The 25,823-nt window shown below is 43.1% G+C and overlaps 1 protein-coding gene across 2 annotated transcripts in view; it reads right to left on the bottom strand.

Moving 5' to 3' along the window:
• Positions 1–504: 504 nt before the first annotated feature.
• The window catches only part of epas1b (endothelial PAS domain protein 1b), an 83,582-nt gene continuing 58,263 nt past the window's right edge, over positions 505–25,823 (bottom strand). For both annotated transcript variants that reach the window (XM_058650896.1, XM_058650897.1), the window contains 10 exons: positions 17,249–17,355; positions 10,621–10,768; positions 10,166–10,374; positions 9,875–10,083; positions 8,748–8,864; positions 7,624–8,159; positions 7,451–7,538; positions 6,714–6,807; positions 6,406–6,582; positions 505–5,581 (listed from right to left, as the gene is read on the bottom strand). In XM_058650896.1, coding sequence (XP_058506879.1) covers positions 5,430–5,581; positions 6,406–6,582; positions 6,714–6,807; positions 7,451–7,538; positions 7,624–8,159; positions 8,748–8,864; positions 9,875–10,083; positions 10,166–10,374; positions 10,621–10,768; positions 17,249–17,355 — 1,837 coding nt within the window. In that variant the 3' untranslated portion in view covers positions 505–5,429. The remainder of the gene's footprint in view (positions 5,582–6,405; positions 6,583–6,713; positions 6,808–7,450; positions 7,539–7,623; positions 8,160–8,747; positions 8,865–9,874; positions 10,084–10,165; positions 10,375–10,620; positions 10,769–17,248; positions 17,356–25,823) is intronic.

The following is a 25,823-nucleotide window of genomic DNA, read 5'->3' as shown; positions in this document are numbered from 1 at the left end:
GCTTCAGGATCCAGCCTCGGTTGCCCTTCAGTAAGCCATACTTCATTAAAGTTAGAGGAGCAGGGTTTTAAACCAACAGAAGTAATTAAAACCACCACTGAACAAAGGAGTTCTACAGGGCTTTGTAATAGTGCCACTATTATTTGTTTCTAATGAGTTACCACAGAATGTCATAATGTTATAATAATTAGGTTTATTTAATGTATTTGTATGACTTTAACTAAAATGTGATCGAAAATCAGCATTTGAAAAATAATTTTAGATATTTTTATGATATTTTGCTTATACTAAAAGAAAGAGAGAAAATTATGTGAGTATATATTTTATAAAAAGTTAATGATCAAAAAAGAAAAATAATTTGCTACATTTAATAATCTACAAACATGTTTCTACAATAATGAATCAATTCCATCACAGCTCTGTTTTTTTCATATAACATAAAAATGTTAACATGATCATAAAAAAGAAAACAGGCTACAACAAACATGAAGCCGACGATGGAGGTAAGATTGGTATGCTTTAATAAGATACCAGTGCAGAAACACAAAACCTTTTATCAGGTCAAATTCCCCTGTATAGTAATAACAATAATGACAATATATGATAATAATAATAATGATACGATTAATAATAAGTTCAATAGAATCTCTTTTAGCACATTACAAAATGTAGAATTAGCTAATATAACTGTACTGTCTGATATTGACATAAACAAATAGTAGCTCAACATGGATCCCAGAAAAACAACAACAACAACAACAACAACAACGACAACATAACTTACACAAGAACAGAGATGATGCTGAAATTGTCTTTAAAGAGGACGATCAGTGATGAAAGAGTGAATTCAGTCCTGACACCTTATGTTTTACTTGGGAAAACTCAAACATCCTTCAAACAGTTCAGAGTGATTAGCACCCGGACCAGTTAGCGCATAGCATCCACTAGCGATTCACTTCCCTTTGAGATACGCGTTGTTATTTGTGCACCTTTTCTTTGTGTTTTCTCGTAACAGTTGTTTCAATACAAGGTGCTCATGTTTGAAATTAAAGTGAACAAAATGTTTTAAAACATTTTAGTTTCAATTTAGCTCATGTCTGCTTTGAGCTAGCAGAACAGACATGTAAGCAGAACTTCTCTGTTTATATTTATTTTAAATTCCACTTTCATGAAAACATTAACACTATTTAGGTCATATCTCTCTCTGGTTAAACTTAAACTAAACTTAAACCTTTAGCACTTGAACTCTTACTATGATTGTGTACTATGACCAAACACAACGTACATCTTTTTAGACGTTAAAATCGCATTATCTTCATCTTTACACACACAATGCAAAGATGAAGTAGGCAAGAATTTCCACTCATGTATTGTGAAATTCCTTGAAGGAGCTTGATCTGAAATAAAGAAAGATTGATAATCTTTGTTATTCTTCCAATAACCCCCCCCCACCACCACACCTGATTGTTGACAGAGGGTTGCAGAAAACAAATTGTGCCGCTGAAGGGTGAAAACACTTTTTATATTTAGTCAACCAGAGGTTCATAATAAGGCACATTTGCATTCAAATCAACTTTTAAAGAACATTTCAGCATAAACACAACATAAAGCAGAATACAGTGTAAGTGGATCCATGTGGTAAAAGTTGTACAAATGACACATATGTGGACTATGAAGCACCAATACTTGTAAATATATATACATATGTATATATACATGTATATGTATTTGTATATGTATATATACATATACATATACATATACATACATATACATATACGTATATATATATATACATATACATATACACACACACATATATATATATATATATATATATACATATACATATACATATATATGTATATCCACCTGGAAAAGTATGATTCAATTATGTGGCAACCTTAAATATTCAAAATGCTACATATCTGAAAAGTGAAGAAAAAAAAACTGATGTTTGCCTTTAAATGTGATTTGCTTTTCTTTGAATCTTCTTTAAAGCAGGAACACAAACTGTACTGGCCAGCAAACAGATTCAAAAGATATTATTTTACGATAAAACTCTCAGCAGGGGAATAATAAAAAATAAAAAAAACACAAGAGGAAACAGCACTGTGAGGGATCTACGTCTACGGCAGGTCGATAAGGACAAAGTACCAGGACAAATAAATCATCTTCAACATTAGTTTTAGCTTCTTTTCTTTTTCTTTTTTAAATACATATGGTAAATGTGTACAAAGCTCAATAATTCATAGTCCTAAGTGGTCACCACACAAGGACAGTACACGACGAGAGAGACCGACAGAGAGAAAACTGCAGAGAACTGTTGATGATATGACTCATTATCAATGCTGTGATTTTTGATTTCTATAATTAAGCTGCCTGGTAACGGCAGCCGCTCTGTGTCATGAATTCAAAAGGGAAAAAAAGAAAACTGGCTTTGTCCTAGTCGTGAAGAATAACACACACACTTCACAGGCTGCTGCTAACGCTGCTACATATACAGAGTGTTGAAGTAAGTGATAATGCTGCTGTAATAACACAGGACTGACCTCTCCTGAAGTGGCCTTTTATTTAATACCAAACTGGAGCACTTCAAACCCTTAGTGGCTCGAGTGTCTCCATCAGTGGCTTTAACGCCCGCTAATAATCCTCTGGCCGATTCAGCACATGGTGCTTTCTATAAATCTCACGGAGCCACAAACGCAGCAGGCAGACATTTGTTTCTACTTCTGTGGAAATCAATAAGTTACATAATAATAATATTAATAATAACAATAATAACAAAAATAATAATAATAGTAATAATAATAATAACAATAAACTATAAATAGGTTTCCCAGTGATTCGTAGCTGTAAAATGTAAATTAAATCTTCAGATTTTTGGACTCTAAGTTTAGTCTGACATTTTATTGCAAATTAATAAATTCCAGTTATAGGAAGGCTCATGGAATCAGAATGTATGTATTGTTATTAAAAGGTAATAACATAGAACAGTCTTTCTTGTCAAAGCCATATAGTATTTTTAGGCAATTAGACTATTTATTATACTATGCGGTGAAAATGGTTTGCATATGACACAGAAGTTAATATTTTAAAAATGTCTGCCTGGATCCGTGGAGGGGAAAACATTTGTAAAATCCTAAAGTGATTTTAAGGGCAGATGAGGCTCCTCCCCCTTTCTGTGCAAACACCTGGTGTGTTGATGATGATGATGATGATGAGGATGATAATGGCTGCTGCCTGCAACATTTCCTCACAGTGTATTTTGTACAAGAGTTCAGTTTGGTGAATAATGCTATATCTTTGCTGCTGACTGAGTATACTGAAGGTGTAAGAATATAGATCTATATATCTACATATATCTATATGTATATATATACATATATATATATATATATATATATATACATATATATATATATATATATACATATATATAATCTCAATAAGAAAACAAAGACAACAACCCTGTAGTCACATGCGAGTGAGAGAAACCAGATATAATCTCTTTGAGAAGAGAAAAAAAAAAAGATTCGACTTACAGTAGAGTACATGTATTGCGATATTGGCTTATTAGGGTATCATTCACCTTTGACACAGGCCGAGAGAGACAGTGGAAACAGATTTAATGTGTCGACATGGATTCACCACACACCACACACAACGTCTTTAAAACCATCGCAGAAACAGATGATGTTGAGATGATTCAGTCTGTTTGTAAATGTGACACAGAAGACAAACACAGCCATTTTGATTGTGCTTATTGATTCCCGCTTCTAGTAAGAGTCTTTAAAATGTAACTAAAGCTAAACTAAATCACTTTTCCAGGTGTAAACCAGTGTATATGTTTATCTAGTTAACGATATTTGCTGATCCAAGTGCAAATCTTCACAGTTCACAGTTCCATGTTGTATCTACTGCCCTCTCTGGTCAAACACCAGCTACTGCCTTCCACTGCTTCATCACCCTCTTGTCCAACTGCAAGGCTCGTCACAGACTCCTCCCCCTGTCGCTTCATCGTCTCTCTCTCTCTCTCTCTCTACCATAAGAGATTGTGAGGCTGCAGGAGTTAGCCTCACAAGAGTTAGCCTCACAACAGTTAACCTCAGAAGAGTTAGCCTCACAACAGTTAGGCTCACAAGAGTTAGCCTCACAACAGTTAACCTCAGAAGAGTTAGCCTCACAACAGTTAGGCTCAGAGGAGTTAGCCTCAGAACAGTTAGCTTTAATATGAATAGTTTTAATTACCCCAAATATTTTAAGAAATAGAAAGCATTGTATTTTTCTGCCAGTATGAGCTTATGGTCCATTGATGTTTCACGGTTTATACCTTGAAGATGCCACTGCTTAAGATTCTGAGGTTCTTCAACGACTAACATCGGAAAAGTGGATCATAAAATGAGACTTTGAACTGAAGAAATGTCAGTTCAGACATTTTAACATAGACTTTTTATATATTCTACACTTTTAATTTGGAAACTATGATAGATTCAATTACATAATAACTTCTTGTGTAGAAGAAAAGAAGTTCAATCTTATGCTACAGTCTCGGTAACTGCTGCTGTGACAGTTGAAAACCACTCCAAACGCCTCCTCCCTTTGAACAGTTAGTGATCGATTGGAATCAAGAAGCAGAATCAAAGAGCATTATTTGTGAAAAATCCTTGGTTCTTCAGAACCGATTCATGGCTGTTTGTTGCGCCTTTGACTAAGACTAGAAAAGTGGTCTGGTCTAATTGCTGGTCAGACACTGAGAGTTAGAGAACACAGTGCTTGTGTTAATGTGTAGGTAATGTAAGAGCATCTTCTCCTCAGAGCAGAGCTGATGAAGAGAAGGTAAGGCAGGGACTGAGCTGCATAGAGTTCACATCACAGGAAACAGGCTCTGGATAAGACACAGGTTTGAATCCCTTGTCTTTGAGATTGTAGAGATTGTGCCTGAATTCCACACTTCTAAAATACCCTGTTCACACCAAAAGTTCAGCCTTGCGTGTCTGAATGTTTAGCCCAGACCCGTGTCCACACTGAACACAGGACCTGGGTCAGGCTTATTAAACTGTCCCACATTGACCTTTTCTTACCAAGTGACTGGGGTTTTCATTTGTGTAGGTCCTCGATGGGTTTGGCTCAATGCAGGGACACTTTTGTATGATGGAGGTCAACCTGCACATGATCCGAGTCAAGAATAAAGAGGGCGTGTTTAAGAGGCTTGACTCCTGAAAGCATCAGTGTACAGAACAACAGAGAAGGCAGAGTGAGCTAAATAAAGCAGGAGCTGGTTGTGAATACTATTCCCTAAAATTAGCTTAGCCTCTGGGCTGTCGAAGGCTCAGAGGCATGAAGGTGATAAACAGGACTCAGGCTGTAGGTTGAGGTTTAGGGCTGGGGTTAGGTCCGGGTCTTTGGTGGGGTTTGAATGTGGGAGACTAGGTGGCCTGGTCCAGGGCTCTCAGCAGGTCACAGCCCTGGAGGAGGTGCAGGTTTCCCTGCAGAGGGACGTTGACCTCGCAGTCGTAACGGGTCAACTCCGGCAGAAAGGAGGGCTCAAACGAGGGGCCCAGCAAACGACTGGCTATACCTGCAACCACAGAGAATCTGCATGTCAGTGAGTCCACGAACAATTCTGCTACCAAATGTCCATCCATGAGTCCAAGACAGTGTATATGCTGATGACATTAGCATTTTTACAAGTTGTTTCCTCACCAAATTACAGACTGAAATGATTTGATAAGGAAGTATGTTTCCCCTTTTCCACAGACAGGAATGCTGTGTTGCATTAATCAAGGCAACAACAGGAAATTAAGTTTCAGTGTAGAGGCTGGAACACATGGCCACATCCCACCGTATAGGCCGTCCTGCACATTGGCCCTTTTTGCTTGATCATCGGCACCTTTTTAGCTGATTCAGCACATGGTTCAGAGGTGTTCAGTGACAGAAAAGCCTCTGACTGACTGTCCACTGAGGGAATAAGTGCCTATGAAGAAAAGCTACTGCCACCTGCTGGCCAGGACAGTAACTGTACCTCACAGTTTACATAAATCCACAGGAAGTTTCTTTTCCATGAAAGACGTACCTACAGTTCTAGGGACTTTTTTTTCAGATGTAATTATGATGCACATAAAGCGCGATGTAAAATAATAAATTATGAGGACGAGGCTGTGTTGTTGATGTTTTGACTGCACGTCATCAACAACACTCTGATTGTGACTGCAGTGGAACTGTATACCACACAGATCACCGGGAATAACTCCCCCGGGTAATTAAGTTCCTGGTAATGTTGGTGGAAAGGGGGCTACAGACGACTGATGGCTCAAGTTTGCTTGGTTTGGTTTCATTGGTTAACTGTAGTTTATTCAGTGGGTTTTATTGGTGTTGTTCTAGTTTAGTTTATTTGCAGCTCACCCTCCATCTTGTGAGATGGTGCAACGTTATAATCGAAGTAGTTGCAGCTCTTCAGTGGAAAGCCTTTCTCACTTGCGGCGCGTGTCCCGTTTCCTGGGTACTGACACTTCCTGTGTTGCTGCAGGGAGCTGAGGTGTGAGGGCAAGCTGCCCGCTAACATTCTGCTCACTCCCGAATCTGAGAGAGGACAGCGAGGTGACACAGGAAAATCTGTCAAACGTGGGTGTGTGTGTTTATTTAGTATAACTTAAAAAGTATACAGTTATACTTAATATATACTTTAGTATAAGCATAAGAAATACAGCTACCTGTCAGTGATCCAGTGCTGAGGGAGCGATCCATGTCCATGCAGCTCTCACTCCTCATCTTCTTCCACATGAGATCTGAAGGCTTATTTTCACCCTGAAGAACAATAATAATAATAATAATAATAATAATAATAATAATAATAATAGGAAGTCTTGGTCTGATGATAACGTTTACATTGTTATGTTACATAAACAAATATGGGATTTTACTTTATTTTCACATGCAGTCATTTTCAGCTTGGTTGGTTGAACAAGGTCCTTATTTCCACATGACTCTGTGTATGAAAATGCTTTTATTCCTATGGGAACCTCTGTCAACTCATGACAGAGGTTTGTTACACGTACATTAAAAGAAATCTGGACAGACCGTAATTCGTGTCACAGAAAGTTAGCACGATGAACTAGCCAAGAAGTGTTGTTCATCATCATCATCATCAAACTGTGATAATGTATAATTGTTAAACATAAACTACAGTTTAATGTAGGGTGTATTTCATTAATAAGTAATTCTATTTAAAAGTCCAAATATTGTATGATAGGTATTTGCTACATTCATAAAGATTTTTATGTCAATAAATAAATTGATAATACTATAATTTCAGGTGAGAGTTTGGAACAGGTGAGGGGTTGAAGGAGGGCAGAACACTCACTCACTGAAGTCTCAGACAGGAGAATCTCCAGAGATCGTCTGAAATAAACTTAGCTTGAGTCTTGGTCTTTAATGAGCTAAAACTCACCACAGCCATCTGGTTGAAGGAGCGCTTGATACTGTTGTTCCTGGCTGGACTCATGTCTCTGTAGGCTTGTACAAAGTTGTCCACAGACCTACACACAGATGAACACATTTAACATTCGTACTGGTTCCAGTGTTTGTTAGATGTAATGATCTAATGTAAAAGTAACTTCTCACCTCTGCTTCTGCATGACGTGTGCCATGTCCTGTTGGCAGGAGTCCATCAGGTAAGACTTGGTGACTGGGTGCTGTTGTTGGTAGGTTAACAGAGGATCCGGGGGCCACTGCAAATTCTGCCTGCCACCCATAGAGGAGAGGGGGGTGTTTGCCGGGGCCTGGTACGGTGGGTTCTGCATGTGCCCCATCAAATAAGATGCTGTGCGGGGGTTTGTGGGCCCCTGGTTGGAGCCTCTCTTCTCCCCTGTGGCCCAGGATGAGGCTGCAGCAGGCCGGGGCTGGTAGTGACAATGGGGTTGAGGAGGGTTGGACAGGGGCTGGAGGAGGCTGGTGACATTGCCAATGGTCTGCTGGGATGCCTGGTTTGTTTGTGGAGGGCTGCTGCTGTTGATACTGCTGCTGCTCCCCCTCATGGATCCTGCGGGACTCCTCTCCAGGGACTCAGACTCTGGGATGATGGGGTTCAGCTGGAAGTCCTCCCCGTCCATGGGGATGTAAGGAGCTAAAGTCTCCAGGTCCAAGTCACTAAAGTCCATCTGGAAAGTATGACAGGACAACAGTTAAAATTTAAAAAAATGATTGCGTGAGGAACACATGGATGTGATGGCTCTGCTGCTCAGATGGTCCCTGGAATGGCCAAACAGGAAAGTGTGAGCCTCACCCCCACAATACACTGATTGTGGAACGGTTGCATTGCATCTCTGATCCAGTGTCAAAGATGATACACAGGTAGCAAAGTGCACTGGTTACAAACGTCTGTGCGGAAGGTTGAAGTGGATACGCAGCACTTCAGCAGAATTCAATACAAGCGGGAGAGGAAGCAGGAAAATGAAACATCCCATGTTGCCACCACATTGTATTTCACTTAAACACAATCCTTGCTAGCCCAGAGTGCTCCTGTTTCTTCGGTGGGTAGAAATATTGCTTTGTTTGTTCTGTTTACAACATACACAGTAGAACCACGAGCAAACCTAGTCCCGCGACTGCAGCACAGCTGCACAGCTGAGATGAAACCAGTGTAACTTGTCAGAGCTGTGCCGATCAGAGCGCAGCACAGTTCTGCAACCAGTGGAAGACGTTGAATAAAAAACCATTATGTTGATGATAGGAGGAAGAAGACAAACCTCAGTATTTGCAGACGTGCTGTTGCCCTCTGTTGTGTCCAGAGCAAACAGCCTCTCTGTCAGCTCCACCCTCAGGTCACTCTCCACTGTGCTGTAGTAATCATCTGAGCTGTTGGGCTGCAGGAGGACGACGGCGACAAAGAGGAGAGAATATAAAAATTAGAGAAAAAGGAACCATTCACTCTCTCTGAGCCTTTTCCTTCCAAACCCACTGTTAGTGGCCTCTGACCTCACACTGAATCACTTAAAAAAATAATAATGAAATGAACAGCAGCAGTTCCCCAATCACAAGCTCTTCTTTCACAATCAAATATGCTGGAATACCATCATTTTATTTACAGCAGGTGTCATGAACTATGACAAAGCAGAACAATGGACTCAAATGCAGGATTCTGGACACGATTCAGTCAGTAAACGAGTTTAATTCCAGGCAGAGGTTCGGTACACGGGAGGTCAATAAGATCAGGCAGAGGTACAAAAAAAACGTCAGGCAAAAAGGCAAGGTCATAAAAGGCAGGCAAGGTTCAAAAACACGAGAAGACTAGACTATGGCTGTGACAAAAGAGTGCTGGGACGTGAGCTATGAACTACAACAAACTGGCGACGAGACAAGACACAGAGGGGAATATAAGCAGTGCTTGATTAGGGAGTGATTGCATACAGGTGTGGAAGACACAATCAGGGATCAGGTGCACGCAGACAAGGAAGGGGGCGGAGCAGACAGGAACCTGAAACAGAGACATGGGTGAGTGATTTCAAAATAAAACAGGAAGACAAGACATGGAACATGAAGGGAGAAACAAAACAAGATACAAAAGTGACAGATCATGACAGTAGGACTGCAACTAACAATTATTTTCATAGTCAATGAATCCTCTCCAATCTGTTAGTTCATAAAAAAATATATATAATAGTTGTTCCCAAATGTTGAGATACGCAAATGTTTTATTTAGTCCACAAACCAAAATGATGCAGTTTTAATCTCCTTGTTTTTGTTATGTGGAGCAAAGAGAAGCTCAGTGGATATCTTTCATATTTGATGGGAATGTCCCTGCTACATTTCCCAAATACCTCCATATGCAGCAACCACTTTTAAATAACTCTTCTAAATCTGAGTGTGTTGTCACCGTGGAGCAGCTGCTGAGGCTTGGAGTACCACTGGCTGCTGGTGGATTCTGCCGTGTTGTTGTCGAAGCAGCAATGTTAGATCCGTCTCCGGAAGTGGGAGCTGAGGATTTGCCTGACGTGAGATTGACAGGTTTGAGGCTCTCTCTGGCCCAGGACGGCGGTCCTAGTGGGAGCATAGCTTCTGCAGACACCTCACACTGAGAGTGGCCTGAACAAAGACATGGAAATCAGCGCTGAACTGTTTCTGAATAAATGTACATAACAAAGTAATGACGGAGGTGACCACACACCAAAGTCCAGGGAGATGATCGTGTCTCCAGGTGTTGGAGCCAGCTGTGCCAGGTCCTCTGGCTCCTCCTTCAGTTTGGTGAAAAGGGCGTCTCCTGGCTCTCCGGTCACACCTGCACCTCCAGCAGTGAAGAAGTTGCTCATGTGTCGAGGCTTGAACAGAGACTCGGTCTGCTGCAGGGAGAGAACCATCGACTTCTCCTCAACGTCACTGCAGGAGTAGAGCACATGCAATCATAATGTCAGCTGGGGGTTGTGAAAGGACACAGGTTCACGCCCACACCCTCATCCACTTCACCTGAAAGAGCGGATCATGACAAAGGTCTAATAATATACAAAAATATGTGAAGACATCATGAAAGGTTATAGGAAAATAGGGCATCATCAAAAACATCATGAAAACATCATAGCAGTCAATAAAAACTGTAGCGTACTCGACCATGAAACATGGACTTACCTGAGGACATAGTTGATGCACACGATGCACTGAGGCTGTGAGGTGCGGCTGTTATAGATCACAGTTCCCTGGGTTTCCACCCAGATGTAGCCTCCAGTCTTAGCGAGCAAACGGTACTGACCACTCACTGCCTGACCCTTGGTACACACTGTAGAGAGAGAGAGAGAGAGAGAGACGGTATGAACTGGCTCAGTTGACAATGATGATATTGAGGCTAAAGGCCCACCAGAAAACACAGTACATTATTGTATTATTGTATTTTCACTGCTTGGCTGATTAAAGGTGTGTTTTATGGCTGTAATGAGGGACACACTTCTCGTCCCAGCGCTGCTGACTAAGCACAAACCTTCCATTTGTCCATTTGTAAAGTAAAACATGAACATTTAAAGGCCGGGTCCAGGTTTCATTCACACCAAAATTCTTTCCACAGGTTTTTATCACATCCTATTGCATTAAATTGCATTAAATTTCCACCTTCAAACATGCAAATGTTACATGTTTGCCTGGCAGCAGAGTCACTTTGTTTTGAATTGTGTTCCAAACACTGACCCCGTTTATGCCTTTGAACGGTCGGCGATTCAAGCTCCTATGAGCGTTTGAACACACAGACTCATGGGAGCTGTCATTTTTCATTAACCTTGAGGACATTTTATTGTAAATTGCTGCAGAACTTCAGCTCATAAATGACCAATTTAAGGCATACTATGAAGAACTCTACACGTCACAAACCCCCATGAACGCAGCCCAAACCCAGGCCTTCCTGGATGGCCTAGAATGACCAAAAATGAGTACAGAAGACCAGGCCACGCTCGATGGCCGAGTAAATACGGTAAAGATGACAATCCTGCCTCGGTTATTTATTTCAGATGATCCCCATCTTATTGACCAAGTCCTGGTTCAAAGTGCTGAACAGTTATATTACCTGCTTTATTTGGCACAAACTCCACCCCACGGTTTAAAAGAGCTTACCTGGAGATGCCTAAGGAAGCAGGAGGACTGGGTCTGCCTCATTTTTTACAGGCCACTACTGTATTACTGGTCAGCTAACATCTCCATACTGAATTACTGGATTTCTACCTATGAAAACAAAGAAGGACCAACATGGGCTTCTATGGAACTTAATTCCAACCCTTATCTATTCTGAGTGGCTCCTTACCTGTCAGTGTAAGTCTTTAAGGTCTGAGCCCAGAGATCACAACCTTCCCAACAGTCATATCTTCAGATACTTACAGGTACGTAATTTTGTGAAGAAACACTTCCCATTTCCCTCCTTACCATTTATCATATTGGGCCTGGACCCTACGATGAAAAGAAGACTGTCTAAAATCTACAAAAGAGTACTGGGCATTAGCCCGCGTCAGTGGGACAATGCCAGACTGGCATGGGAAGAAGACCTGGGTGCTGCACTGTCTGACGAGACATGGCTTGGTCATATGTTCTGGTCTTGCAATTCACTTCATAACTTGTTAGTGGGGTTAGGGTATTTGAAGCAATCTCCTCCATTTGTAACAGAACAGTGAATTCTGATCCAACAGTTGCTATTTCCGGGGTGTTTCCATCAGAAGAACAACTTGCTGTCCCTCAGGCAAACGCTGTAGCACTGATCACACACTATTCTTTAGTGCTGGAAGTCTGTGAAAGCTCCCTCCTTCACACACTGGGTCAAAGAGGTACTCTCAGTGATCCCATCAGAGAAGTTGAGATATAATCGGAGTCATTTATAAAAACCTGGGCCCCCTTCATAGCATATCCCTCACGTGATGTCATTCTCCTTTACATATCTATGTACTGCCAATTGGATCTGGTGATGTATGGTCTGATGTTTGTAGTATAATGTGGGCCTACCTCTACTTTTGTTTTTCTCTTGAGCCTTGGTGGGTGGGAGGGGCTGGGTTTGTAATACATTGTATCTTTGTTGTTCTGTGTTTCGTAAAGTGAAACTCTATAAATAAAGTGCTTCAAAAATAAATAAATGGCCAAGTATTTTTTTAATGGATGTAAAATGAACTAAGCAGAAAAAAGTGGGATATTTGACTCTGAGCAGAGGAGGATATGAGCTGGCCTGAGTCCAAAGTTCAGTGCTGCCGTGGGAAAGGAGCTGGACTGTGTGTGTGTGTGTGCGTGCGTGTGTTGCATAAGCTGATGTCACATTACATGTTGCACAGAAAGCTGGGGGCATGTGTGGATCAAGTCACGTTGGCCAGAGAGCAGCTCCTCTGCACATGAGCAGAGTTCTGATAAATACATTAGATTATTATGATTATTTAAGTTACTCAAAAACCTAAATCATGTTGGGGCCACCAAACAAACAAAGATTCTGAGAGAAACCACAAAAAACTAAAGATTTAAATAAACTTGCCAATGTGTGTGTGTGTGTGTGAATGTAATGTTAAGCCAGAGGTCAGAGGAAGCAAGGAAAAAAAACGACTTGTGTGTCATCCAACACAGAGAAGTCAGCTACTGAATCCAAAGAGTCACAGTGGAACCAGCTTCTGTTATTCAGTTTATAATCCCGCCATCTTCTACCGCTTCATCCTCCACAGGAGGGTCGCGGGGGTGCTGTGCCAATCTCAGCTGACAGAGGGCGATAGGCGGAGTCACAGGGTCACACCCTAGACAGTTCACCTGTCCATCGCAGGGACACACATAGAGACAAACAACCATTCACTCTCACACTCATGGTCAATTTAGAGTGTCCAATTGACCTAATCCCCATATTGCATGTTTTTGGACTGAGGGTGGAAGCCGGAGAACCCACGCACACAGGGAGAAAATGTGAGCTCCATGCAGAGAGACCCATGTGCAACCGGGGCTTGAACCCGCGTCTTCTTGCTGCAAAGGCAAGAGTGCTAACCACTACACCAACCGTGTGGCCTCAGCTTATTATAACAATAATAATAATTCTTATAATGATACTGATAATAATACTAATAATAAGAATACATTTTATTTGTAAGCACCTTTCAAACACTCAAGGTCACTTTACATCTTAAATAAGACGATAAATGAAAAGGAAACGAAAATGAAAAGTTAAGTTAAGAAAAGCTAAGACACACAAACGGACAAATGAAAAAGATAAAACAAAACACAGTAGATGGAGTTTAAGAATGAATACTGTGAACGATAAATTGAGACACGGCTGTGCAGTCACAGCCTTAGCCATGAATTCCTAGATGAATGGGTTGTAGAGTCATGGATTGGCTTCACACACTCACAGTTTGCGTCAGCGTCTCTAAAACGAAGCGAGAGCTGAAGCAAACTCAGCAGCTACCGAGCTGGTATTACCATGAGTGACAAGTGGAGGAGGTGAAGAACGACAGCGCCAGCCAGGGAAAGATTTTCAACACATTGTGGAAACAAAAATCCAAGGAGTGGACCATTTTTGGGTTTTATAAGAAGGAAGGAAAGCTGGACAGAAGTAATCTGTGTCGAGCGTTCAGTGCAGAGGTTCTTTTTTCTGGTTCAGTCCAGAGGTTCTTTGGCCTGGCCTGGTTCAGTCCAGATGTTCTTTGGTCTGACCTGGTTCAGTGTAGAGGTTCTTTGGCCTGACCTGGTTCAGTCCAGAGGTTCTTTGGCCTGACCTGGTTCAGTGTAGAGGTTCTTTGGCCTGACCTGGTTCAGTCCAGAGGTTCTTTGGCCTGACCTGGTTCAGTGTAGAGGTTCTTTGGCCTGACCTGTTTCAGTGCAGAGGTTCTTTGGCCTGACCTGGTTCAGTCCAGATGTTCTTTGGTCTGACCTGGTTCAGTGTAGAGGTTCTTTGGCCTGACCTGTTTCAGTGCAGAGGTTCTTTGGCCTGACCTGGTTCAGTCCAGAGGTTCTTTGGTTTGACCTGGGTCAGTGCAGAGGTTCTGGAGGAACTGATTTCACTTCCTCCTCAGGTGAAAAAGGTAATTGAAGGCAACTTAAAAACCTCTGGACTGAACCAGACCAAAGAACCGCTGCACTGAACCAGGTCAGAACCAAAGAACCTCTGCACTGACCCAGGTCAGACCAAAGAACCTCTGCACTGACCCAGGTCAAACCAAAGAACCTCTGGACTGAACCAGGTCAGACCAAAGAACATCTGGACTGAACCAGGCCAGGCCAAAGAACCTCTGGACTGAACCAGAAAAAAGAACCTCTGCACTGAACCAGGTCAGACCAAAGTGCTCAGGATCAGGACTGATTTTATTTCCAGAGACAATGAGTCTAAAAAGAGAATTTCTTGAAATTGAACGTCTGATAAGGTTAATGCAGTCTTTCCATTACAGTAATTAATTTGACGTTACTTTGTGTATTAGTTATTTGTCAGCACCTGTACAGCCTCCTTTTGTTATGTTTCCTCGTGCACAGGCACACTCCTTGTTTCATTAAACTCCTGACTTTCCCCTAAACCGGTCCAGTTATTGTATTCCACCTTATTTCTAATTCCAATCATACGTTACACACATGTTGGATATTAATGACTTGAGGGGACATTGCATTGACTTACATTCATTTCCTGGAGACTTACTTTAACCTTAACCACAATTACTACTGGCCTAATCCTAATCCTAACCCTAACCTCAACCTAACCTTAAAACATATCTTCACTTTAAAATGTAGTCACTTGATTTTTGTCCCCACAAGGAAGACAAGTCCCCATAATGTGACTGTGTAAACAGTTTTAGGTCCCCACAACATTAGTAATACCCGCACACACACACAGCCATTATGTCACTGGCCTTCATTGTGAAAGTAAATGACCATGTTTCTTGTCGTTATCTCACTGTTCAAAGTCTCTAATGATCTGCTGTCAGTGGAGATAAAAGCCATGAGACACACACACACACACACACACACAGTGTCATTAGATAGTAATAGAGGCCACCTGGTTCCTGGTTCCCTGTCCACTGTGCAAACCTTATCAGACCATCAGTGGCTGGACTTAATTTAATGAGTCATCTTTTTACTATGACCCTGCTCCACATGCACACACACACACACACACACATACACATACACAGTCAGGGGTGTGCGTGTCTTCCTTAGAGGATGATTCAGTGTGTATGCAGTGTGTAAGTAGGCTACGATACGATTCAAGGAAAATACTTTTTATTTTGGAACGTTTTGATGCAATACAATTATTTCGTTAATGTCATTTCATTTACAAATAAATTATAACTAAATGCTTGGGACCTCAGTCCCAGCATGGCCCGGCCCGGCACGACTGGTTTGGTTAGGTTTTCATTACTATAGTACCTCCTCAAAATGGGCGGAGTCATTATATCACGGCTTTCTATATGCGACACAAACACAAATATGTGACTTGTAAAGCATTTGTTTTCAGTGAAAGTGAATCATTGACAGAATGGTTCAGTCTTTCAGTCACTGAACTGAAATACCAGTGAACGTGGTGACGCTGGTGCTGTCTCACTAAGTCTTTTTCACTTTGATCTACAGTTGGACATTGTTGGCTTTGACGTCGCGCTCATGACGCTTCAGTGACGACACACTCTGACCAATCAGAGGCTGGCAGTCTGATGACATTGTCACAGTATCGGCTTAGCTGAACCTCGTCAGAGCAGGAACTAAAACCAGGTTCTATCACTGATGGAGGAGCAAAGGAAACCAGGAGAGTCGTGCTACAGCTGTATCATAGAAAAGCAAACTTTGCATCTGTTGAACTGTGAATCTCAGCAACATACCTGCTGAACAATATTGTAACAGAGCAGTTCTGTACGTGGAATCATAGCATGAGTGTGTGTGTGTGTGTGTGTGTGTGTGTGAAGTCAAACTAAATAAATAATTAATAAACTCATGTTGCAAACCGGAAAGGAACCTTTCGGCAGTCCGAGTTGCCGCACGGACTATAAAAAAGGCGGCACACAACATCAATAATGAAGTGAAGCGAAGACGCAAACTGAAGCAGTGCTTAGCGCAGAAATATCCAACCCCGTGCAAACAAATCTACAAACGCCAGAGAGGCAGCCGGTAAGACACCAAGCCCATCAGGAGACCCAGCGGACAATTGAAGTGAAATGTTTGTGCAGGCGATAGCCGCTAGCGTTAGCCACGGGGCCGAACCGGCAGTGCGGTCGTTAACCCTATAAATGCCAGTGTGTGTCATGTTTGATTCTCATTCATAATTTAATGATGTCATGATTGTTTAAGTTAAGAACATGATTGTTGAGTGAGCTAATATGTTGCAGATAAATTAGTTAAAATGATTATGATATTATATTATTGTGGTGACATTATTTAAATTAAGTAAATGTAAAATATTTAAAATCTGAAATTAACTTAATGAAATCCCTAAATGCATTAATAATAACAGTGGGAGAATTTATGTTGCACTTTGTTTAATTTAAGAGGAAAAAGGAAATAATTGTTAAAAAATTTATATTTTCCAGAACATTGTAAAAACAACCTTTTTCTTGTTTATTGTTTCAAAAGGTTTTTCACCTACCTACCTGTTTGCTTGCAAACTACCTGTTTGCTTGCAAACGACCTGCTTACCTGAAACCTTAAAATCACAAAATAAAAGAAGATAAGAGGAAAAGAAAAGTGTGGTTATTGAGTGCAACTCTGGGTAGATGTCCAACTCCTTCAAGTGGAGATTGCACAAAGAAGGGGAGAACTTGACAATGTGTGTGTTGCATGTGCTTACAGTTGTGGTGGCTCTTGGTGATGCTGTCAGAGTCCAGGGCATGGTAAAAGTCGTAGATAGAACGACCCAGAAGATCCTCAGGAGTGTAACCCATCAGGTCTGTTACCCTGCAACACACACACACACACATTAGAATGTCTTCATTCCAAACTCCTCTGTGATTCACTTCTTGCACGCCAAGCTCATTAAGCTTCTTGCTCTGTACCTGAAAAGTCTTGAGCGTGTGATTTGGAAAGCAAACAGAGAAGTGCAGCCGATCCAAAAATAAGAAGCAGCTGGCTTCATTTACCTCATTAAAATACCCCACTTGTTTCAGGGGTTAAATACAGGATCACATTCATATGAAATCCAGGTCCAGGTTTAGTTCCACAAACTTAACACCAAACACACAAGGTTGGTTCTGTGTGCTCCGTGTTAATCACAACTGTGAGGGAACAAAACCAACCGACACGAAACGACCCCTGAACACAAGGGTCTATGGGATATAATGGCAGGAAAGCAGTGATGTAGTGGAGTGTAAACAGCTGGACACTGTAATACCAACAATAATGGAACCAACATCTGTCGTTAATCACACTTTCATTTGCTGCACTTGAAATCAGTAGTTTAAAAAAAAAAAAAAAAAAAACTAAGGAAGCGTCCATAAATGACAAGTCCAAAAGAGAGCAATGTCAGCTATTCTGAAGACTGGAACTTAAAGATGATTTTCATCGTTTTCTTTTTTGGCATTTTAGTTTCATACTCTGTGGACTCTGCATTAACATCAAAGAAAGTTATTTTATTTTAAATATGATATAAAGTGCAATCAGATCAGGCTAAAAACACACAGGTCTCACTCTGTAGTTTCCAGTTAAGCTGACGGCTAGGTGTAGCATGGCACACACCATTCTGAGTCTTCTTCTGTGTACTGGATTCCTCTACTATTTAAGGGTCAAAGGTCGGGAGCATGAACTGTGGAACTGTGTGGAACAGTAATTCCTAATTAAACTCCTGATTACATTATCTTCTGAGGAATTCAATTACAACTTCAGTCAAACTAATGTTTCCAGGTATTTGAAAAGGGCAGTTTTAGTCAGATTTTTATGTTAAGTCATGTAAATGGCTGACTGTGAATGTGTGTGTGTGTGTGTGCGTGTGTGTGTGAGATGTTTACTGACTTATATTGTTGTTGTTTTTTTGCTTTGATTGTTCATCAGTTCCTTTTTGTTGATTATAATTTCTTGTATTGTAACCTGTATGTTTCCCTGTCTAAGGAACATGGTTGGTTCATAATTCATCTTTGATTGTTTGATGTTTTACTGTGATTATCAATATAAATTTGTTGCTATCTTGCTCTTATTCTGAAAGGCTCTGGCATGCACACACACACACACACACACACACACACACACACAGCGCAGGGAGCGCAACGGGCAAGCGATTTCGCTATCCAGTTCCGGACCCTGGCTGTCGACTCGGGCTGGAATGAACTAGCCCTAATCGACGCCTTCCTGCATGCCCTCACCCCATGTCTTTGCGGACACCTTATCACGCTGGACATTCCCCAGGACCTTGACTCCCTCATCACTCTGGTCAGCAGGTTGGACAATCGCCTGCAGGAGCAGGAACGTGACCGCCGTGCAGACATTCCCCCTTCCCGTATGGGTCAGCATCTCGTGGTCGGTCACAGTCTGGAGAAACCTCAAGCCTTATCGGACACACCTGCCAGGCCTGAGAGCCACTCTAACCCTGAGGAACCCATGCAGGTCGGTCGGACGCATCTCTCCTCGACCAAACGCAATCGGCGCTTGTATGGGGGCCTGTGTCTGTACTGTGGGGGTAAAGGGCACCAGAGAGAGGACTTCCCAGTAAAAGGCAGGGCTCACCAGTAGAGCACTGGTGAGCCCCACCATTGTCACCAAGAGTCTCTTCCGTCCAGAGTTCAAGGCACTCATCTCCACTCCTCATGTTCGCCGTAACGTCCACGTCCTCATCGACTCTGGGGCCGACGCCAACTTCATCTCCAAGTCCCTAGCACAGGAGCTTGGAGCCCTGCTGCAACCACTGTCTCCACCACTGGAGGCGCACACCCTGGATGGTAGCACCCAGCCACCAAACTGTACCGGTTCTCCTGACTTTCCCCGATGGACATAAGGAACACATCCGGCTTCACTTCCTTAACGATTCCATCCACCATCTCATCCAGGGGCATCCCTGGCTCCAACATCACAACCCTGTGATCAACTGGTCAAGTAACTCCATAACTAGCTGGGGGAAGGGCTGCAACCGGGGGTGTCTCTCATCTGCCTCTCTGTCTTCTCTCCCTAGGTCTCCAGTGGTCGCTGCGACGTCTCTTCCAGCTACCGTCACGGACCTGTCCTCAATTCCCCCCATTTACCTCAACCTTCAGTAAGACCAAAGCCACTGCTCTCCCTCCGCATCGTCCCTATGACTGCGTGATAGAGCTTCATCCCGGTTCCGTTCCTCCTCATGGTCATCCGTTTTCTCTTTCTCAACCCGAAACCATTGCCATGAATAAGTACATTCAGGAATCTTTTTTGTGGGGAAGAAGGATGGTACCCTGCGTCCCTGCATTGATTATCGCGCCCTCAATCGTCTCACAATCAAGAACCGTTATCCACTTACGCTTATGTCATCTGCTTTTGAACTCCTCAAAGGAGCCACTATTTTCACCAAGCTCGACCTCCGCAACGCTTATCACTTGGTTCATATCAGGGCGGGGGACGAATGGAAAACTTTTAACACTCCGTCGGGGCATTATGAATATCTGGTGATGCCGTTTGGGCTCACCGACGCCCCAGCTGTCTTCCAGTCATTTGTTAACGACGTCCTCCGCGATATGCTGAATGTCTTCGTCTTTGCGTATCTCAACTACATTCTAATCTTTTCCCCTGATCAGATCACCCATACCAACCATGTCCACCAGGCGCTGGAGAGACTGTTATCACCTATACGTGAAGGCAGAGAACCTGTGCGAATTTCACGCACGTTCGGTTTCCTTCTTGGGGTTCATCATTTCACCCGGAGAGATCCGGATGGACCCCGAGAAGGTCCGAGTGGTGCGTGAATGGCCGGTTCCGGGCTCCAGGAAGGCCCTTCAGCGCTTCCTGGGGTTCGCAAACTTTTACCGCAAGTTCATCCGCAATTTTAGTTCTGTCTATGCTCCCTTACATGCCCTCACCTCTGTGTTGTAGCCCTTCCAATGGAACCCAGACTCGAACCGTGCCTTCATGGAGCTTAAACGCCAGTTCACCTCTGCACCAATTCTCCGTCACCCTGATCCTCACTGTCAATTCGTGGTGGAAGTGGACGCCGCAGACTCCAGGGTGGGGGCCATCCTGTCTCAAAGGGCGGGTTCGGACCAGAAGCTCCACCCCTGTGCCTTCTATTCCAGGAAGCTGTCTCGGGCTGAGAGGAACTCTGGGCTCGAGGAATGGAGGCACTGGCTGGAGAGGGCGGAGCAACCGTTTCTGGTCTGGACAGATCACCGCAACCTTGGGTACCATCGAGCAGCTAAACGCCTCAACCCCAGGCAGTCCAGGTGGTTGCTTTGATTTACCCGCTTTCACTTTGTCGCTTCTTATCGTCCTGGTACACGTAATGTTAAGGCTGAGCTTTTGATGCCCCTGATACTATTGACTCTCCTGTCCCCATTCTTCCCCCTAACCTGGTGGTGGGTTCTGTCATTTGGGACGTCGAGGAGCGGGTTAGGCGTTCTCATCGCTCTGACCCACCCCCGGCGTCTTGTCCCCCTAACCGTCTCTTTGTCCCAGTGTGTCTCCATCCACAGGTGCTTGGTTGGGGGCATGCGTCGAAGTGGTCTTGCCATCCAGGAGAATCAAGCACCGCTGAGCTTGAGGGTCGGCGCTTCTGGTGGCCGGGCATGCGCCGTGACATTGGGGAGTTTGTGGCGGCCTGTCCAGTCTGTGCCACATGCAAGCCTGTCATTTCAACCCTCCTTCCTCTGCCAGTACCATCTCGGCCCTGGTCCCACATCTCCCTGGATTTTGTCACCGGGTTTCTGCCATCGGAGGGTAAGACCTGCATTCTGACTGTGGTCGACCGATTCTCCAAGATGGTGCACTTCATTCCCCTGGCCAAGCTCCTGTCGGCTAAGCAAACAGCAGAGATGATTCTCAGGGAGGTGTTTAAGCTCCATGGACTGCCCCTGGACATCGTTTCGGACTGGGGCCCCCAGTTCATATTTCGGTTCTGGGCGGAGTTCTGCCATCTCACCGGGCCATTATATTTTATATAATTTTAATTGTTCAATGTAACTAACCCATGCACTACTATTGATATTGTTGTCCACCTCGCTCTCTCTCTCTCCCTCTCTACCTCCCTCCCTCCCACTCACTCCCCCTCCCCTTGTCTGTCCACTCCCTGTCCCTCTGTCTGGTCCGGCTGCCCACACCACATAATAATAAAACAAATAAATAACTAGTACCGCAAGTGGTAATGAACGGGTTCGAGCTCGAGGGCTCGCGAGTCTCCGTGCGCCCACGTCGCCGCGTGAGTCCTCGAGCTCATCTCCCGTTCATTCACAGCTTGCGGTACTAGTTATTTTCAGTCCTAGTTATTTTTCAGCGGCGTCCCTGCGCAAAGTTAGAGGGCGTTTCCTGTTTAAAATGGACAACTTCCTGTTGGGTGAAAGGCGTGTCCGTAAACGTGTTCAGGTTAGTTTCCTTGTCTCACAGATCAAATTTTGTGCAGATTGTACAATGTACGGCTAAATTAAAGGGCACTTCCTGTTTAAAATGGCCGACTTTCTGTTGGGTTGGAGTCGTGTCCGTAAACGTGTTCAGGGAAGGACCCTTGACTCACATCAAGTTTTGTGCGGATCGGAAAATGTTACACTTTACTTCCTGTTTCAAACATTCTACTTCTTGTAGGGAAGTGACCTTTTACAGACATGTTCAGGATGGGTCTGAGGTCTCACATATCAAGTTTCAAGTGGATACAACAATCCCGGTTAGAGCAGCATGAAAACTGTAAATGTAATTCCGTCTGCCGTCACCAGTGGGTGCTGATTTTGACATGGAATATTTTCATATAGATTTGTAGGCAGCTGCCTCCATCATGTGGCGAAAAAAAGGTACTGCATGAAAATGAATGAGGAACCACTCAGTTGAGTGATTCATTTGCAGTGTTGCCATGGCAACACCGTTGAACGATTTGTTATCATATTCAGCACACATCATCATGTGTTTTGATTGTTTTCACTAATTTTGAGTTTGATACGATGAACTCTGTAAAAGTTATAAGCAAAATTGTGAATTTGTTGTATTTTCTGTTACCACCAGGAGGCGCTGTTTTCAAAATGTAAAGTTTTTGGCATCTTCAGCAAGGGCCCATCATCGCTCGTCACAAGTTTGGTTAAGATCTGACCTTCCATCGCAAAGTTTTAAGAGTTTGTTGTGTGTTGCGAAATACCAGACGTCATAGTGATCCTCAACTTGTCCACAGTGACCTCACCAAGTTTGAAGGTGATCCCATGAAAGTTGTAGGACAAGTTTGTTCAAATACCATTGGTGCGAAATGGCCAAAGTCGGCAAAAAATGTACATCCCAACCTAAGGAACGTGTGTACCAAGTTTCGTGCATGTACATTAAACGTGCTCCTCAGGACAAGTTTTAGGGGTTATAAGAGTTTCGCCTTTTGTTGTGAAAAATATGAATGAACGCCAACTTTGGCGCCCCCTATATTGAATGCCATGATACTTATTGAAAAGTTCAACTTTAGATCCTCAACTTGTCCACAGTGACCTCACCAAGTTTAAAGGTGATCCCATGAAAGCTCTAGGACGAAACACCAGACGTCATAGTGTCTGCCGTCACCAGGGGGCGCAGTTTTTGAAAGTAAATATTTTCATATAGGCGTCTTCAGGGCCGGACTATCATCAATCCTAGCAAGTTGTTCAGATTGGACTTGGATTCGCAAAGTTGTAGCAGTTTGTTTTTTTGTCGCAAATATCTGACTTTGCAGTGTTGCCAAGACAACACCGTTGAATGATTTGTTGTCATATTAAGCAAGTATCATCTACCATGTGTTTTGGATGTTTTCACTAATTTTGAGTTTGATATGATGAAAGTTATTACCAAAATTGTGTATTTTTTGTATTTTCTGTTACCACCAGGAGGCGCTGTTTTCACAGACTCGCCCTGCGCACAGCAAACCTGTCCGACATGACAAGGCATGCAGTCAACCATATTACATGTGCTAGGTACTGGGAAGGACAGGTTAAAAAAAATAAAAGTACATGTCTAACACATGGAAATCTGACAATATTTACAAAGATTTACAGAGACAGAATCATCACATTTACATAGTCCTAACTGTCAATGACATGTGATATCTGTCAGCTCACAGGATAGAAACTATTGCAGTAGTTTGAACAACGTTTATCAATAACAGATCTAGGGACCCTGAGGGCTCTATGAAGAGGTCCCAGAGGGTTCTATGAAGAGGTCCCAGAGGGTTCTATGAAGAGGTCCCAGAGGGTTCCCAGAGAAAGGAATGAATGTAGTTAATGTTAATATTAATGTTGTGTTATTTGCATTAAGCAGTTTGTTTTGTTTTAGTCAATCTATCCGTTTGTTGTTCATAAGCTCTGGAGAAAGTTAGCGACGATAAAGTCCACTAGCTTCAATGCTAATGCGTTGGCGATAAAGTCCATTAGCATAACAGAAGTGAGATGGGTGTCGGCATGACCAGAAGCCTCTGTCTTTGTTAAGAAGTACAAAAACAAATTCAATGTTTCTGGTTTTAAGACCCACAATACCACGAAACATGCAGAAACTTCAACTTGTATAATTTTGAAAAAATGTAAACGAAATTTTCTTCGTTTACTTGTTTTGAGCTGGGCGACTTGTTGCTGGTTGAGCTGTGGCGGGTCACACTGAAGAAAATACCTTAAACAATAATGACTGAAAAACAAAACATCCTGAAATGGTAACTCCACTTCATGTCTCTGATCATTTCTTCATATCCTACTCTCTCCCACTCTCCCAATCTGACGATCTCATCTCATCAGATACTGCACTCGTCGTAACATTCGCTCTCTCTCTCCCTTCTCTCTCTCCTCAACTGTTCTATCAGCACTTCCTTCAGCTGACTCCTTCTCCCTCATGCATCCCAAATCCGCGACAGACACCTTCCTCTCTACTCTGTCCTCCTCTCTTGACTATCTCTGTCCTCTTACTTCACGGCAAGTTCGTAAGTCCTCCCCAGCCCCGTGGTTGTCTGACTCAGTGCGTACTGAGAGAGCCATGATACGGGCAGCAGTAAGGAAATGGAAGACGAGCTGCTTTCCTATCATTCTCTTCTCTTCACCTTCACTGCCTCTATCTCTGCAGCCAAACAATCTTTCTATCAGACTAAAATTCAATCCTCTTTCTCTAACCCCAAAACACTTTTCTCGATCTTCTCTAACCTCCTTGACCCCCCCCACTCCCCCTCCTCCCTTCCACCAATTCACTTTGTCAACTACTTCACAAAAAAGTAGATGACATTCGCTCTTCTTTCTCAACCCCACCTCCTGATCTCACCACTATACTAACCACAAATCCATCTCCTTCTCTATCCTTTCACCCCTCTATCTCATGATCAAGTTCTTTCCCCAATAACCTCTGCCCGCCCCACCTCCTGCCCCCTTGACCCCCTTCTCACCTTCTTCAGTGAATTGCTTCTGATCTTCTTCCTTTCCTCACCCATCTCATTAACACATCTCTATCATCTGGTTGCTTTCCTGACTCTCTTAAAGAGGCCAGAGTGACCCCCCTCCTTAAAAAACCCACCCTCGACCCGTCTGAAGTAAATAACTGCGGACCTGTCTGTCTTCTTCCTTTTCTTTCCAAAACTCTGGAGCGTGCTATCTTAAATCAACTCTCTTCCTACCTTCACCGGAACAACCTTCTCGATCCTCTTCAGTCTGGTTTTAAAGCAGGTCACTCGACCGAAACTGCACTTCTTGCTGTCACTGAGCCAGGGCTGTCTCTCTCTCCTCTGTTGCTCATCCTCTTGGACCTTTCTGCAGCGTTTGACACAGTTAACCACCAGATCCTTATTTCCTCCCTTCAAGAACTAGGTGTCTCAGGCTCTGCACTTACCCTACTCTCGTCCTATCTTCAAAACCGAACATACAGAGTAACCTAGAGAGGATCTGTGTCAGAACCCTGTCCTCTAGCTACTGGGGACCCTCAGGGTTCTGTCTTGGGCCCTCTCCTCTTCTCTTTGTACACCAACTCTCTAGGTTCTGTTATTCACTCTCATGGTTTTTCCTATCACAGCTATGCCGATGACAACCAACTCATTCTCTATTTTCCCAGCTCCGACACACATGTAGCAGAACGGATCTCCGCTTGTCTGACCGACATCTCTCAGTGAATGTCTGACCATCACCTGAAACTCAATCTCTACAAGACTGAAGTTCTTTTTCTCCCAGGAAAGGGCTCTCCCACCACAGATCTGACCATCACCCTCCACATCTCTGTGGTAGCTCCTTCTCATACCACAAGGAACCTGGGTGTGACACTTGATGACCATCTCTCCCTCACTGCAAACATTGCTGCAACAG

Source organism: Solea solea, chromosome 15, assembly GCF_958295425.1.
Source record: "Solea solea chromosome 15, fSolSol10.1, whole genome shotgun sequence".
In the NCBI taxonomy this organism is placed as follows: domain Eukaryota; kingdom Metazoa; phylum Chordata; class Actinopteri; order Pleuronectiformes; family Soleidae; genus Solea; species Solea solea.
Note: the sequence above shows the minus strand (reverse complement) of the source record. Positions and strands in the feature narration are given on the sequence as shown.